At 37.0% G+C, this 17279-nt stretch overlaps 1 protein-coding gene across 7 annotated transcripts in view; it reads left to right on the forward strand.

The window, feature by feature from the left end:
• SPART (spartin) overlaps positions 1–17279 on the forward strand; it is a 90257-nt gene that overhangs the window by 61261 nt on the left and 11717 nt on the right. For all 7 annotated transcript variants that reach the window (XM_086713468.1, XM_086713459.1, XM_086713454.1 and 4 more), the window contains exons 2-6: positions 1876–2684; positions 6607–6804; positions 9450–9617; positions 11918–12041; positions 16606–16800. In XM_086713468.1, coding sequence (XP_086569594.1) covers positions 1878–2684; positions 6607–6804; positions 9450–9617; positions 11918–12041; positions 16606–16800 — 1492 coding nt within the window. In that variant the 5' untranslated portion in view covers positions 1876–1877. The remainder of the gene's footprint in view (positions 1–1875; positions 2685–6606; positions 6805–9449; positions 9618–11917; positions 12042–16605; positions 16801–17279) is intronic.

The following is a 17279-nucleotide window of genomic DNA, read 5'->3' on the forward strand; positions in this document are numbered from 1 at the left end:
CCCTCACCCCCCATGCCTTGCCTTCCCTCTCAGTAGCCAACCCATTTCTTCCAGAGACACATTATTTCAGGAAATCTTTCAGCACACTGTGTAAAATAAGCTTTGAAATGAAGGTATGCACAAGATAAGGCGTTGAAAGGCTATTTATTTAAAAAAAATGTTTTTAACGTTTATTTTATTTTTGAGACAGAGAGAGACAGAGCATGAACAGGGGAGGGGCAGAGCGAGAGGGAGACACAGAATCTGAAACAGGCTCCAGGCTCTGAGCTATCAGCACAGAGCCCAATGCAGGGCTTGAACTCACGGACTGTGAGATCATGACCTGAGCCGAAGTCAGACGCTTAACTGACTAAGCCACCCATGCTCCCCTTCATAGGCTATTTAAATACTCTTTGGGGCGCCTGGGTGGCTCAGTCGGTTAAGTGGCCGATTTCGGCTCAGGTCATGATCTCACACTCCGTGAGTTCGAGCCCCGCGTCAGGCTGTGTGCTGACAGCTCAGAGCCTGGAGCCTGTTTCAGATTCTGTGCCTCCTTCTCTCTCTGACCCTCCCCTGTTCATGCTCTGTCTGTCTCTGTCTCAAAAATAAATAAACATTAAAAAAAAAATTTAAATACTCTTTTTGGGGGACACCTGGGTGGCTTGGTCGGTTGGGCCTCCGACTTGTGTTCAGGTCATGATCTCATGGTTCGGTGAGTAAGAGCCCACATGGGACTCCCTGTTGTCCCTCCCGTGCAGAGCCCTCCTGCAGAGCCCTCTTGCAGAGCCCTCTTCCATGCAGATCCACTGTCTCTCTGCCCCTCCCCCCACTAGCTCCTCCTGTCAAAAATAAACATTAAAAAATATATGCTTGTGAAGTACCTGTTCACGTCATTTTCTCATTAACAAGAATGAGAGGTTATGCCTTTTTAATCTTGTTAATTTTTTTATTATTTTTTTAATGTTTATTTTTTGAGAGAGCATGAGCGGGGGAGGAGTAGAGAGAGATGGAGACAGGATCTCAAGTGGGCTCTGCTGACAGCAGAGAGCCCAACGTGGCGCTCGAACTCACGAACCATGAGATCATGATCTGAGGCAAAGTTGTACACTTAACCCACTGAGCCAACCAGGCGCCCCTTGTTAGAGTTATTTTAATGGAGTTTTGGGAGGGAATAGAACTAACCACATGTGAGTAACTTGACATCTTTAAATGGAAGCAGGTAACTTTAAAGATTTATCCAGATATTTTTTTCTCATTTTTCTCCTCTCTAATGTGTGTTTCAACCTCATTTTTAATTAGTTGGCTAAAATCTGGATCTGTATTATAGTACATTTTAGAATGAAGCTCTTTGGTTCTAACGTTAGATACGTGATAGGAAACTTTTATTTATTATAAGAAACTGGAACAAGAAAATTATTCAGTAGATGTATTCTTGTTCTCTTCTGTTTTTAATTAAAAAGATATTTAGAGGGGCACCTGGGTGGCTCAGTCAGTTGGGCATCCGACTTTGGCTCAGGTCATGATCTCATGGTTCCTGAGTTTGAGCCCTGCATCAGGCTCTGTGCTGACAGCTCAGAGCCTGGAGCCTGCTTCAGATTCTGTGTCTTCCTCTCTCTCTGCCTCTCGCCTCTGTCTCTCTCTGTCTCTCCAAAATGTTAAAAAATTTTTTTTTAATAAAAAGATATTTAGGAACGAGCATTATTTATCTATTCAACAAATACATATTGAGTGCATTCTCTATGTCAGATCTAATACTAGGCTTAGGGAGTACAATAGTGAACAAGACAGACCAACAAAGCTCCTGTCTTCTTGAAATATCTTTAGGTAGGAGAAATTGATAATCAGTAAAGAAATAGTTAAATTAGATAATTGAAGATAATATTTTCTGTTTGGCAGAAATGGAGCAAGAACCACAAAATGGAGAACCTTCTGAAATTAAGATCATCAAGGAAGCATACACAAAGGCCTTTTTATTTGTTAATAAAGGACTAAATACAGATGAATTAGGTCAGAAGGAAGAAGCAAAGAACTACTATAAGCAAGGAATAGGACACCTGCTCAGGGGAATCAGCATTTCATCCACAGAGCCTGAACACACTGGTCCTGGTTGGGAATCTGCTAGACAGATGCAACAGAAAATGAAAGAAACACTACAGAATGTACGTACCAGATTGGAAATTCTGGAGAAGGGTCTTGCCACTTCTCTACGGAATGATCTCCAGGAGGTGCCCAAGTTATATCCAGAATTTCCGCCTAAAGACATACCTGAAAAGTCACCAGAGCCTCACTCCTTTAGTTCACTTTCTCAGCACACTGAAGTAAATGGAAGCACTTCAACAAGTCCAGGGTTGGTTTCTGCATCTAGTTCTTTATCCTTACCATCTCAGAGTCATCCAGCAGAAGCACCTCCTGCTTATACTCCTCAGGCTGCTGAGGGTCATTATACTGTATCCTATGGGACAGAATCTGGGGAATTTTCATCAGTTGGAGAAGACTTTTATAGGAATCATTCTCAACCACCTCCTCTTGAGACCTTAGGGCTAGATGCAGATGAGTTGATTTTGATACCAAATGGAGTACAGATTTTTTTTGTAAATCCTGCAGGGGAGGTTAGTGCACCTTCGTATCCAGGGTATCTTCGAATTGTGAGGTTCTTGGATAATTCTCTTGATACAGTTCTAAACCGTCCTCCTGGGTTTCTTCAGGTAAGCCAATGAAAAGTGTAAACATAATCTGAAATATGTATGAAATACGTTATTTTTGTTTGTCAATATTATGTATCCAGGAGAATAAATGTAAAAAGATCTTTCTGGTTCTTTTTAATATATTGTATGAAATTTATGACCCTTAAAGATACAAGCTTGTGTTTTACTTTTAAAATTATGATGACAGGACCTGAGGGGTATCGAAGCATTCATCCTTAAAATTGAATTCTTTTTTTTCTTTTTCTGAGAGACCGTATGGGGAGGGGCAGAGGGAGAGAGAGAATCTTAAGCATGCTCTGTGCCCAGTGCAGAGAGCCCTATGTGGGGCTTGATCTCAGGATTGTGAGATCATGACCTGAGCCGAAATAAAGAATTGGGACACTTAAAACTGACTGAGCCACTCAGGTACCCATAAAATTTCAATTTTTTATTGAAGAAGAAACCTAATAACTTCAATTCAGAAGAGATTTATGTAACTCATGTGGATGTGTAAATTTCCACAAATATTGTCAAGCCCCATCTGAGCAGTTGATCTGGGCTAGACGCAGCCCAGTATATAGAACAGTGGTTCCCAACCCCACCCCCCAACCCAAGGACATTTTGGGAACGTCTAGAGACATTTTTGGTTGTCACAACTGCTATTGTGCTACTGCTCCTGGCAGATAGTAGGTAGAGGCCGGGGGACTGCTAAACATCTAAACAGTATTGCTTCTGTCAATAAAAAAATTATCTAACTCAAAACGTTAATCATGCACAGGTTGAGAAACCTTGGTCTAGAAGTAGAGACTCTGATGATAATTTAAGATGCATTTTAACATTCCAAGCAGATAAATTTACCAGGATGCTCTTTGTCGAAGAGTAAAGGCTGGCTATAAATACAGGATGTTAGGGCATTGTTACAGAATTAATGAATTATTCTGAAGGTGATGTTCCAATAACAATGTATTTTTAAAAGATTGGACATTGGTACAAATGAGGACTCCATTTACATTGGGTATAACAAAGGAGTTTGCTTAGAAGGGAGATGACTGTTTGAGCAAAGCAGGTCCTATTGTCCAGAGTCCAGATGATGTGGTTGGTTTAGTTGTGGCACTAGTTACCTAGATTTCATTTCCTTTGGTTAGGATAAAATGAACAAATGAGACATTTAAATTGGAATATTAAGAGTGCATGTGAGAGAGTGCATGCAAGTGGGAGAGGGGCAGAGAGGGGGAGAGAGTCAGTCCCAAGCAGGTTCTGTGCTGTCAGTGCAAAGCCTGATGTGAGCCCCCATGAAGTATGAAATATTGACCCGAGCCAAAACCAAGCATTGAACGCTCAACCAACTGAGCCACTCAGATGCCCCAGTTTTAGTTTTAGGGTTTTTTTTTTAATTTTTGTTTTTAATGTTTATTTTTGACAGCGAGAGAGCGTGAGTGGGGGAGAGGCAGAGAGAGAGAGAGGGAGACACAGAATCTGAAACAGGCTCCAGGCTCTGAGCTGTCAGCACAGAGCCCGACATGGGGCTCAAACTCATGAACAGTGAGATCATGACCTAAGCTGAAGTCAGAAGCTTAACCAACTGAGCTACCCAGGTGCTCCCCTGGTTTTAGTTTTAATATACCTTTTAAACCTATTACATTTATTCCATTAATTAGAACTTAGACATAAGTTGCCCCCTGAAAGTGAATCTGGGTGAAATCAACCTGTGGTGGATGAGCCTTCCAGTTCTTAATGATCTACCCTGAGAAAGGTCTATAAGGTTTTATTTCAGAAGATTTGGGGATACTCCCTTTCAGTCAAGGTGTCCAGAATGTAATTAATCTTAGAGAAATCATGACATTGTAAAATAAAACTTTCCCAAACTTTAGTTATGTAAGTATAATTTTTACAACTTTTTTGTCAATTTCATATCTCTGCTATAACATTCCTAATATTTGAATTTAAATATCTCATTTGTTAATTTTATCCTAACCAATAACAGCTGTGAAGTTGAGAGAAAGATGTATTTTTTTGTTAATATATATTAAAATACATTACTACTCAAATAGTCTGTATATTACTTAAATTTATTTCATATACTATTCATGGCAATATATCATACTTTTGAAAACGTGATAATCAATTTTGTGACTTCTCTAAAGTTTGACTTTTAAAAAAGTTGGAAAGTGGCATTTGAGATGACTAAAAAAGACAATCTATAAAAGAAGAATTTGAAAATGTTTTTTAAGCACTTTCCAAGAAAGAATCAGACTTGGATTCTTTGATCCCTGCAGGTTTATATTCTGTTGGTCAGAAATGATGGCAGTATACCAGAATTTTTCATTAAAAAAAATTTTTTTTTAATGTGTACTTATTTTTGAGAGAGGCAGAGTGTGAGCGGGGGAGGGGCAGAAAGAGAGGGAGACACAGAATCCGAAGCAGGCTCCAGGCTCTGAGCTGTCAGCACAGATCCTGATGCAGGGCTCGAACTCGGAAACCACAAGATCATGACCTGAGCCAAAGTTGGACGCTTAACCGACTGAGCCACACAGGCACCCCGAGAATTTTTCATTTTTTATATGAAATCTTCCATGCTCTTTGACTCATATTTACTATACAATATTTTGATAATAGATTGTTCTTCCCAGTTTCTTATTATTAGGAAGACCATGTGTCCTGAGTGAGCAACACAATTGTATTCTCCTTGCTCAAAGAATGTAATCTCGATGGAAATGAATTCATTTGGATATTATGATTTAAGCTTAGTCTTTCCTGAATTTAGATCTCCAGAAAGTAATCTTAAGTCTTCTTCTTTTTTATTTTTTTTTAATATTTGTGTATTTTTTAGAGAGAGAGAGACAGAGCGTGAGCCAGGGAGAGGCAGAGGGAGAGTGAGATACAGAATCAGAAGTAGGCTCCAGGCTGTCACCACAGAGGCCGATGCGGGGCTCAAACTCACAAACTGCGAGATTGTGACCTGAGCCGGTCAGATGCCCAAATGACTGAGCCACCCAGGAGCCCCTAAGCCTTTTTTTTTTTTCAATGTTTACTTGAAAGAGAACATGTACGTGAGGAGGGGAGGGACAGGGAGAGAGAGAATCCCAAGCAGGCTCTGCCCCCTCAGTGCAGAGCCTAATGGGGAGCTCAATCCCATGAACCATGAGATCATGACCCACGACGAAATCCAGAGTCTGATACTCAATCCAGCGCCACCCATGTGCCTCATCCAGTGAGCTTAAGTCTTAGCATATGGACAATCTGATGATATTGCTGGGCAGCTTTGTGTCATTTTGACTGAACTTAATAATAGAAGGTAACTCCATAAACATAACTTCATATTCTATTCTAGCTATGTCATGTCAATTTCTAAAAAAAAAAAATTATTCAATATTATGAATTCTGGGTATTTAATTAAAGTAATTGTCTGGCTTCTCTGGTGCCAGATCTGTGTTTAAATCCTAGCTCTACTTTTTTAGTTGACTCTGAGCAACTTAATTAACCTCTCTATGCCTCAGTTTTGTACATGAAATGATAATAACTAACTTCATGGAATTGTTGTGAGAATTAATTAAATCAGTAATTATATGTACTTGAAAACAGTTTGATTTTATGTATTTCCACAAAGGGATGTCTAATTTGAATAATATAGTTTCGCTTTACTTTGACCATTATTTATTTAAAACTAGACTCATCATTGGTTAATTAGTGGGCTATTTAAGGTCACTAATTTCAACACTGTATAATTAGTGGAGCAATAGCATTTTTAGGACAGTTCTTGTGAGTGGTATGCACAAAGATCATACTAGCAAATAGCTAATTTTTAGTGGAGAATCATTGATTCTGTAAAGCTTTGTAAAATGCATTTAGAACTTGGAAATGTTTATTTTCTGGTATAACAATTCTAAAACTTCAGTGAAAACCTAGTTCTTTTGATTAATTTTTTTTAAACTAATTCCTTCAGGTTTGTGACTGGTTGTATCCTCTAGTTCCTGATAGATCTCCAGTTCTTAAATGTACTGTGGGAGCCTACATGTTTCCTGATACCATGTTACAAGCGTCAGGATGCTTTGTGGGGGTTGTCTTGTCTTCTGAATTACCAGAAGATGATAGAGAACTCTTCGAGGATTTATTAAGACAGATGTCTGACCTTCGGCTTCAGGTAATGTATGATCATCTTTAGGATGAAAATCTGCTTTAACGTAAGCAACTTTTGCTTTTAGAGAAATTGTAATAGGCTGTAATGTAATCAGAGTTAGGAGATTGAGAATATATAATTTGTGTGTTCACAAATACTAGTTGGAAATTGGTTATAAGTAATGATTAAGATTGTGAGCTCTGGGTTTGAATTTGAGCTCTTCCACTTAATAGCTGTTTAACTCAACTTATTGCTCTTCTTTTTAGTTTCCTTATCATAAAATGGAAATAATATCATCTGCTTTATTGGGCCGTGGTGAAGATTTAAAGTTATTGTTGTCTTATATCAGTGCTGGCAAGCGGTAGTGTTCTGTGAATGTTAGCTCTTGTTATCATCACTGTGTTCCTGCTCAGTTGGAAAAATAGGTTAAGGGGACTAAATGGTGAAGTGAAGGTAATTTTGGCATTAGCATATGGGCTAAGTTGAACATTTTTTTTGTTTGTTTTGTTTTGCAGCAATTAAACTTTATTTTTTTTTTATTTATATATGAAATTTATTGTCAAATTGATTTAAGTTGAACATTTTAGGGGTATGATTGGCATTTTGAGGAAGAAACAGGTTTTATTTGAGGGAATTATCTTTGTTCTCATGATAAGTGAAACCAAATAAAGAGAAAATAAAGTGTGATTTAAAATATGGTTGGTCATCCTGTGAATTTTCCTTATTTGAGCCTGTTTTTTTTTTGCCTGCATGTTGATCTGTTATGGGGAGATAAAATAGAGTATTAAGGAGAGGCTTTCTTTAGTTCTTGCTCATCCTGATGTAGGACAAGAGGGGGAAAATATTTTTGTTGTGAATATTGACAGTTTTCTGAAGTTGAAGGAGATTCACAGCATAATTGTATAATCTTTTATTCTCTAGTCAGTGTGTATTTAGAATCCATTGTTTAGGTATTAAATGGTGGGTGGGAAGACAGAATAAGACACTATAAAGATATGGAACAACTCCTATTCTCTTGTACTTACAGTGGCTGAGTAACCACAGTACAGTATGATAGGTGATGAAATAAAAGTATACACACAGTTCAGGAAGGAGATCAGGGAGGATTTCACAAAATGGTTTCCCTTGAGTTTAGTCTCAAAAGCTTTGTTACTCTTTTCTCAGGAATTCGAATACTCTTTCAATTCATACCTATATTGAAAAGATCACAGACGATAGGAATAGACTACCGGCTAAACCAAAGGTCAGAGTCATCTGTAGCATTAGGTTACATGAACTGCATATGAGAATGATCTGGTGGTCAATATATACTTTAGCATAGCCAATACTAAACATTTAAAGTATATTAACAAAACATGTGGCCCCCCCCCAGACAGAAATGTGTGTAGCCTTAGTGTGCTCATAGAGAGTAGTTTATAAAGACAGAAACATGACCAAGTGGATAGGTGTTCAAGTCTTAGCTTTGCCATTTACTTAGCTGAGTGAAGTGACATTTTTAATTATTTCAGAACTATTATAGAGCAGTTACTCCTTTCACCCCTACATTCATTGGACATATATTACTGGGCTTTAGGAAAGAAATTAAACTGACTTTTAGGTTACATGTTTACTTTCCTCGGGTGTTATTTTTTGGTTGCACGTCATTTTTGTTTTATTTTTTTTTAAATATTTTTTAATGTTTATTTTTGAGAGAGAGAACAAGTGGGGGAGGGGCAGAGAGAGAGGGAGACATAGAATCTGAATCAGGCTTCAGGCTCTGGGCTGTCAGCACAGAGCCTGATGCGGGGCTTGAACCCACGAACTGTCAGATCATGACCTGAGCTGAAGTCAGATGCTTAACCAACTGAGCCACTCAGGCGCCCCTAGTTGCATGTCATTTTTAGTTTGCTCTATTGTCCCAGAACTCCAACTGTAAACAAAAGTTAGTTATTAGCTATAATTTTGACTTGTTTTTACTTTTAAGTATTTATTCAGTAAAGTATATGCAAGCAAAATACCTGTAGTTTTAAGTAAAAAAAAAAAAACACACACACACAAAATCAGTTTTCCAATAATGCAGAGTGGTTAAACAGACATGAGTTTATTGCCTTTATTTATTTATTTTTTAAGTTTGCTTATTTTTTGAGAGAGAGAGAGCGAGCAGGGGAGGGACAGAGAGAGAAAGAGAGAGAATCCCAAGTAGGTTCCGTACTATCAGCACATGGCCTGATACAGGGCTCAAACTCATGAACCATGAGATCATGACCTCAAACAAAATCAAGAGTTGGACAGTTAACAGACTGAGCCACTCAGGCGCCCCTTATTCATTGCTTTAAACTCACTTAGTCTTACATTTATCTGTTTCCTAAAACTTACAATTTGTTAATTTAATTAAATTCAAATGTAGCTACATCTGATTTAATGATAACTTACCCTAATAACTGCTGTAAGTTTATCTTTTATGCTTTGTCTTTGGAAATTTGCTTTAGGCCATATGCTACAAACTAAAGAACTCAAAGGGTTGGGGTTTGGATGATGAGATAAAACAAAATTATAGAAGAAAGACAAGTAAAAGTGGTCATATTTAGACTGTCAAACACTGATAGTTGAACAAGTACATTATTAGAGCATAGCTAAGAGGACAGTCATTTGAGAAAATATGAATTTGAGCTTAGTCCTTTACCCCTTAGGCCAACTGGAACCGGGCAGAAGGAGAAAATGAATTCCAAATCCCTGGAAGAGCAAGACGTTCCTCTGACCAGTTGAAAGAAGCCAGTGGCACTGATGTGAGACAGTTGGGTCCTTCATTGGACCAAGACAATAAGGACGTGCGTCATAAAGGAAAACGGGGGAAAAAAGTAAGTAAAAAAACAATAAGGTATGTGTGTGAGTTCTACTCAAATGGTACCTTTCACCTGGTGAAATAAATAAGTAAACCTTATTCTTGTTTACTAAAGCAGAGCAACTTGCAGTTATAAAATCACTGGTAAAAATTATTAGAATCAGCTTTAATATTTTCCTTTACAGTGTTTGTGACTTAAACTGTTTTATAGCATATTCTGTGTTTTGGGGATAGATTTTTTTTCAAGTATTTGAAAGATTTTTTGTATTTACATTAATGCATTTTTTTTTTTGTTTTGTGGTGTTCTCCACTTTCCTGTATATACCAAGGTCTTGGGGCTAGGTATGCTTTTCCTTACACTACCATTTTTATTCAGTCTTGTTTCTTTATGGATTGTCATCAGGAAAGAAATGGATTTTTAAAAATATGTTTAGTAGGTTTTTTTTTCATCTCATGAGTATATATTCTCTAAATGGTAAATTGGGAATACAGTTCGGTAAGTGTTTAGTGCCAGAATGCTGAGCATAGTGGGAAAGTTAAATTTCTTATCCTAAGGAATTTAATACCTAGTGAGGAGGACAGATTAACAAAGAGATAATTTCCCTATCCAGTGTGATCATTAGATGAAGGTACATAGAAGGCTAGATTGCATCACCTAACGTAAAAACTGTTAGATTTCTCTTTCACCAAAGGTAACATCATAGAGTGTTCTCTGTTTTATTTTTTTATCTGATAATAAATTCTGGGAATCTTTCAATGTTAATAAATGGAGAACCTTCTCAATCTTTTTTATAGTTACCTCATATTTCGTTGTATGAGTTTATCATAGTTTTCTTTAACCAATCTTTTATTGAGGAATATTTGGATGATTCCAGGTTTTTGCTATTAGAAGCAGTGCTTCAGTGAATAACTTTTAGATCCATTGATTCATACATTGCAGGTAATTCATAAGGTAAATTCTTAGAAGTGGGGCTACTGAGTCAATAGATAAATGCATTTGTAATTTTGATAGATTTTTTTTAATAATTTTTTTTTAAGTTTATTTTGAGATAGAGTGTGAGCAGGGGAGGGGCAGAGAGAGAGCAAGAGAGAGCATGAATCCCAAGCAGGCTCTGCAGGGTTAGCGCAGAGCCTGACATGGGTCGAACCCACAAAATTGTGAGATCATGACCTGAGCAGAAATTAAGAGTCAGATGCTTAACCAGCTGAGCCACCCAAGCCACCCCTAATTTTGATAGATTTTGCTAATTTCCCCTCCCCAAGGACTGTACTCTTCAGCACTCCCACCAGCAGTGTAGGAGACCCATTTCCTCATAGCCTCATCCACAGAGAAGCTGATCAGTCTTTCTGTATTTTGGCAGTCTGATAGATGAGAAATGGTGTATTGGAATATCTTAATTTGTATTGATTTTATTATGAGTGATGTGTATATGCTCAAGGATTCCTTGAATTTTGTTTTCTGTGTGTTGTCTGTTCTTGTACTTTGTCCACTTTTTATGACTGGGTCACTAGTCTTCTCAATTTCCAGGAGCTCTTTATATATTAGCACATTGGCCCATTATCAGAGATAGAAATTGTAAATATTTTGTGCCGTTTGTCTTTAGGTTTTACTTATGAATGGCTTCCCCCTTCCCATAGAAGTTTTTGTTTTTAATGTTTTATATTTTAAGTGAAGTTCTCTTAGTTCTCTTAAGCAGTTTTATTTTCAAATTATTTTATGAGGTCTGAGTTAGCTTGCTGTTAAGTTCTTAGAATGAGTACATTGAGCTTTGACAATTTGAGTGTTGGCCCTAGCTCACATAACAGCTATTAAATTAGCAAAATACAGGTATTTCTATGTTCCCCATTTCCATTCAGATGGAGTAGATTTTTCTGTGTTTATATATTTTTACTTGCTTTATTTGATTTCTGTCAAAACCAATTTATTTGGATGTATCCTTACCGATTGAGTCATTTAACAAATCTTTTAAATCTTACTGAGTACACCATGTGCATAATCTTATTAAGGGGTTGATAGCTATATAAAGGAACCCCGTAATCTCATCAATTTAAATATGAGTTGATAAATGATCTATTGGAGATATGTTGGTATTTAAACCTTATTTACCAGTGAGACCTTACATAAGACCAGTATAGTTTTCAGTTTCATGGCAGTTATGATATTGTGTATAAAATGTACTGATAGCTATGTTGGGTGGAAATAATCTTATTAATTATAACTAGTGTTTGTTGACTTAATATTTTATTAAATACTGCTTATCATTTTTCCCCTTAGTATTTTACTGTTTTACATTTTGAAATATTTTTACTATTTAGACCAAAGATACTCCAAATGAAGAAGTTAATTTGAGTCACATTGTACCCTATGAGCCAGGTTCAGAAGACAAAGCAAAGGAATTACCCGAATGGAGTGAGAAAGTGGCTCAAAATATTTTGTCAGGTATTACAGTAATGCTAACTTTTCCCCCATATAATGTGAAATGTTTGGAATCCATAAGTGACTACTTAGAAAGGTAATTTTGTATTTTGGTTCTAAATGATCATTTTATAAATACCTGAAAGGAACTAGTCTCTTAGAACATCACATATTATCCTATAGGTATAAGTTTCTTCTTGCTTTTTTTCTGTTTCACTTTTGGGAAAATTGATAGTGAAAAACTTCAGGAATCCCCAAACTCCTAGGACAACTCTGAACATAAAATTAGTTATTCTCCTTTCCTCTTTGAAATTCTCCCTTAATCCTTTTCTTTTCTCCCCTTCCCTCTTCCTCCAAAAAATGATAAGATATTCATCCATCTTTGGAAGCAAACCAGCACTCCCTAACCACATAGCAGTGGAGGTATTAAAGATCTGAGGATTACAGCCAAGCTTTTTGGGATGTAGGCCCTACTATTTAATTTTGGCTAGAAAGGGCATCAGATCAATTATTTTATAATTTTTTATAGGCCTATATATATATATATATATATATATATTTGTATATATTTAATATATACATGCATTTATATATATGTTGGATATATATAAATATATTTATGTATTTATTTATATATTTATTTTTGGGAGAAAGAGAGTGCAGGCGAGGGGCAGAGAGAAAGGGAAACAGAGACTCCCAAGCAGGCTCAGCTAGTCAGTGCAGAGCTGATTTGGGGCTCGAACCCACCGTGAGATCATGACCTGAGCCTAAATCAAGAGTCAGACACTTAAGTGACTGAGTCACCCAGGTGCCCCAGATCAGTTATTTTAAAACCAGAATTATCATTACTGACATAGATCTTTTCACTTTTATTGGTTAACATTTTAGCTTTTCAACTATAGTAGCTCTCAGATTTAGACATTCTAATTTGTTTTTAAAAAACATTACCAGTCACTAGTTAGCCAAATTCATAACCCTGTAAAGGCATCTTGACCAGTCATTTAAAAGACTGTCAATACAGACTTCCATGTCTGTACTAAAACCCCATTAAAATAAAAAGGTGTCTAAAGCAGAAAAAACCTTCAACATGAAAAGCCAACAAGCTAAAATAAGGGAAAATTAATTAGCTAGGAGCTAACAAAATATTTTGCCCGGTGTCAGAGAGCTGCTAGAGGTAAGAAAAGACAGCCAGAATTTTCAATTACAATTTTTAACAGTTAAAATTGATCCTTGAAAAAGATTTTCAAAGAAGTTATAAAGAAAACCTTCACTCTTACTACCCTGCCCCATAACTTTACAGGTTGCTAGGCTATTAGGTCAGTATTCAGAAAACTTGCCTATATTCACACATAGGTAGATAACTAATTTCAAAGATTATAAACTTTTTAAAATTTATACCACTATTTATAGTAAATAGTAAATAGTTCTATTTACTATTGCTGTGTGACAAACCATTCCAAACTTAATGGCATGAAACAACAATTTGTTTATGCTTAGGATAACTGTGGACCAGGTATTCCAGAAGGTCACAGCAGAGATTGCTTAGATCTGCTCTATGAGGTCAGGACCTTAGCTAGGAAGACTCAAAAGCTGACTAGTGACTCAGTATCTGGGGTCTGGAATCATCCAAAGGCTCCTTCACTCACAAATCTGGCATCTGGATTGGAAGAGCTCAAAATCTAGGACTGCCAAATAGAGTGCCTAGACATGGTCTCCATGTGGTTTAACTTCTTCACAGCTTGGCAGCCTTAAGCCAGTTTGGCTTCTACATGGTAGCTCAGGGTTGGAAGCGTATATGATATAGCAAACAGCTAGAGGCTGCATACTCTTCCTGACATTCTTGGAAATTTCTAGTATCACTCATCACAAGAAAGTAACAAACCTGCTCAAATTGAAGGGATTGTAACAGAGACCGCACTTCTCAATGGGAGGAATGTCAAGGTCATGTTAAAAGAACATGTAGAACAGGAAATACTATTTTGACCATCTTTGGAAAGTATAGCATGTCACAGAGTCTTAGACCTCCAAAGATTTCACACAGTGATTCTATTCAGAGAGGTAGAGCATCCTTAGTATCAGCTAATTCTGGGCAGAGATCTCTTTAGAGATTTCAGAAAAACTCTCAGCAGTGCATCATTTGAGAATGAGCAAAAACTACATTATGGTAACGCAAAGAGGCCTACTTTACTGCTTGAGACTTTGGCAGGTGTTTGTAACACTTTTCATCTTATTCCCTCAGAATTCTAGAAATATCTCTAATAGTTGGTTACATTAAAACTAACTGCCAATCAGAGTATATATCTCTTTATGTGCTTTTTAGTAGATAGAATGAAAACCCACCACCTCACCAAATACTTAAAAGTATAAGTAGCAAAGAGGTGCAGAAAATACCCAAGATTTATTCCAGAGGAAAATAATCTGATCTGTCAAGCAACTATTTCTTCCTGACTTGTGCAGGCTCTATACAAAGATAAGTAATCAGGGATCTAAATTGAGCTCAGTCAGTTTAGCCCATGATTGATTCCTGTCCACTGTCAGAGAATCAGTTAAGATCAGTAAAAGCTACAGTCTTAGGTTTTATGAATATAAAAGGTGAAAAAATATGAACTGCTTAAAAATTATCTGTGTAGAATATTGGCTTAGGAGCCTAGAATTACTTTTAAGAAGGCAACTGCCAAACATCTTAGATGGAGTAGAGTTTAGTAAGCTAATTTGGAAGGAGGTAGAGGATATATGACAATGGGCTGATTAGAGCCCCCCTCCATTATGTTAGATTTGAGTGAGATCATTTTAAGTCATCTGCCAACTTCTCATTTATTCAGCAAACATTCATTGCCTTCTGTATCTCAACATTAAATGGGTGCAAATAATGTGAACGTGGATAGAATAAATTTATATCTGGCACTACACATGCCATTTAAAAGAATTTAGTAGCTACCAATAAAGCATTACATTTCTTGATCTTCTGTTGCAGTCTTTTCAGTTTTAACACATTATCTCTGTTATGTGCTCTTCCATGGTGATAGCTTCTTTATAATTTGATCTAGTGTTTCTCTTTATCAGTCCTGTGACTTTTCATTTATCTCATTTCCATTTATTCTTCTCAGTCATCAATGGACTCTGTCCCTCTTGCTTGTTTCATTGCAGGAGTATAGAGCTTTCCTTTTTCATTATCATTTGTTTTATGATTTCTCAGTCTTCAAGTTCAGTTGGTTTTTTTACTTCTTGTATCTTTTCAACTTGTGAGTTAACTTTAAAAATACACGTTTTTGTTTTTTGTTTTTTGGTGTTTTTTTGGTTTGGTTTGTTTTTTAATAGAGGTCTTTAATCTCTTTATTGTTATGGGAACTCTTGGCTGAAAGCTTTTTCCCTGGGTTGAGACCTGGTCCTTCCCCAGGGGTAGGATGGTGGGGGTAGGGTTTGAGTCAGATGGATGTGTTGACTAAAACAAAAACAGAAGTACCACAATTTTTTTTAATCAATCACCACTTTACTTTTCATTGTCAGCCTTTTTAAACAAACAGGATTTTCACATGACATTGGGTGCCTGCTCACTCACAGGCGAAAGTAATTATGTAAAAGCTATGCCACAGACCTTGGTACAATATACTTAAGTATTTTATATGTCCAAGCTCATTGTTCCAGGGTATAGCCAAAAAGGAAATATTTAAAATTGTAAGCTCTCCAAGGCAGGGTGACACTTGATTCTTCCTCTTAGGGGCAACTATTCTCTTTGTATATTTTTTCTTGCTTTTCCCATTTCATTCCCACTTCTCCTTTCCCTGCATGTGTGCAGGGCCTTTTCGCTAGAGCAGTCTGTACTGTGCTGCTTTCTCTCTCTTTTTTCATTCATTCTGCAGGAAGCATTGAGCCAAAGCAAAGTGCTAGGGCCTGTTCTCATGACAAATGTCTAAACCATCTAGGCTTCCCAAGTTTTCTTCTTACATCTTTTCTTCTCATGAATTTTTTTGAGTATTCTTTTGTCTTTGTTATTCAGGTTTATGATATAAGCTAAAAGGTGCTGAGATCGTGGGGTTTGGGCTTGAGGGAGGAACAGGTCCCCTTGCCTTATGCCTTTAGTCTAAAGCAAGCAAAGAGTTCTTCTGCCTTGGTGTTTGAGATACAGGTGTATTGGTTTCCAGCTTGCATTACTTGCGTCTAAACCCCTCAGCACTTCGTGGACGAAAAGTGGTACCTGGACTAAGGCAAGAAGAACAAGGATACCTGGGTCCTCAAGCCAAATACCATCTTAATGGTACCAACTCAAAATTAGTTTGTAACAATAGTAATAGTGTGGTCAGTGACATGGAGAGATACCTACAAGTTATAGTGGCAGCATAGAGTAATATAGAACTCTGTTATTGAGTGATCTATGGCCTAAGTACTGAAAGATGAATTTACTTAGAAAAGATGTGTATTCCAGGCAGAAAATTATAAGTATAAAGTTGGCTTGAAAGTTAATGGCATCTTTGGGATCTAAACATTGAATTCCTTGTTTTGTTTTGTTTTTTTCCTGTTGGTAAGTTATTAAAGGGTTTACAGGTATAATCAACTCTAATTGTGCAATTTTAAATTTTCCTATAAAAAGGTGCTTCCTGGGTGAGCTGGGGTTTGGTCAAAGGTGCTGAATTTACTGGAAAAGCAATCCAGAAAGGCGCTTCTAAACTCCGTGAACGGATTCAACCAGAAGAAAAACCAGTGGAAGTTAGTCCAGCTGTGACCAGAGGACTTTATATAGCAAAGCAGGCTACAGGAGGAGCAGCAAAAGTCAGTCAGTTCCTGGGTAAAGTAACTTTGGAAGACTTTCCTTTCAGTTAAATTAAAAATGGTCTCTTAATCTGGGTTAATCTAAATGCACATTTATGTGGTTTAACCTTAAGAGTAAAGGATTAGGATGAAGCTGTTTCACCTTGCTGTTCATCGTGGGATCTGTAGCAGCATCAACCTGAGAGCCTTAGAAATACTAAGGCTCAAATACGTTAGAAATACTGATACCCAAATATATTTCAGGTACTTGGCACACATTACCAATTCAGCATCTGCATTTTTACAAGATTCCTAGGTGATTTTTATTTGTATATTAAAGTTTGAGAAACATTGGTTAAAGGGTTGTTTTGATGGGTCGGAGAGGGAAGTGTCTGTACCTTTGAAAAGGAATGGCTCTGAATGTATTGGCTATCCTTGAATATGATACCTTCTTTTAAGGACAGCTCACTGTGTCATAGCTGAGGGTCAAGTGGAGGGATGTATTATTTCAGTTAA

This window comes from Puma concolor, chromosome A1 (assembly GCF_028749965.1).
Source record: "Puma concolor isolate L17-30 chromosome A1, mPumCon1.1.hap2, whole genome shotgun sequence".
Classification (NCBI taxonomy): Eukaryota; Metazoa; Chordata; class Mammalia; order Carnivora; family Felidae; genus Puma; species Puma concolor.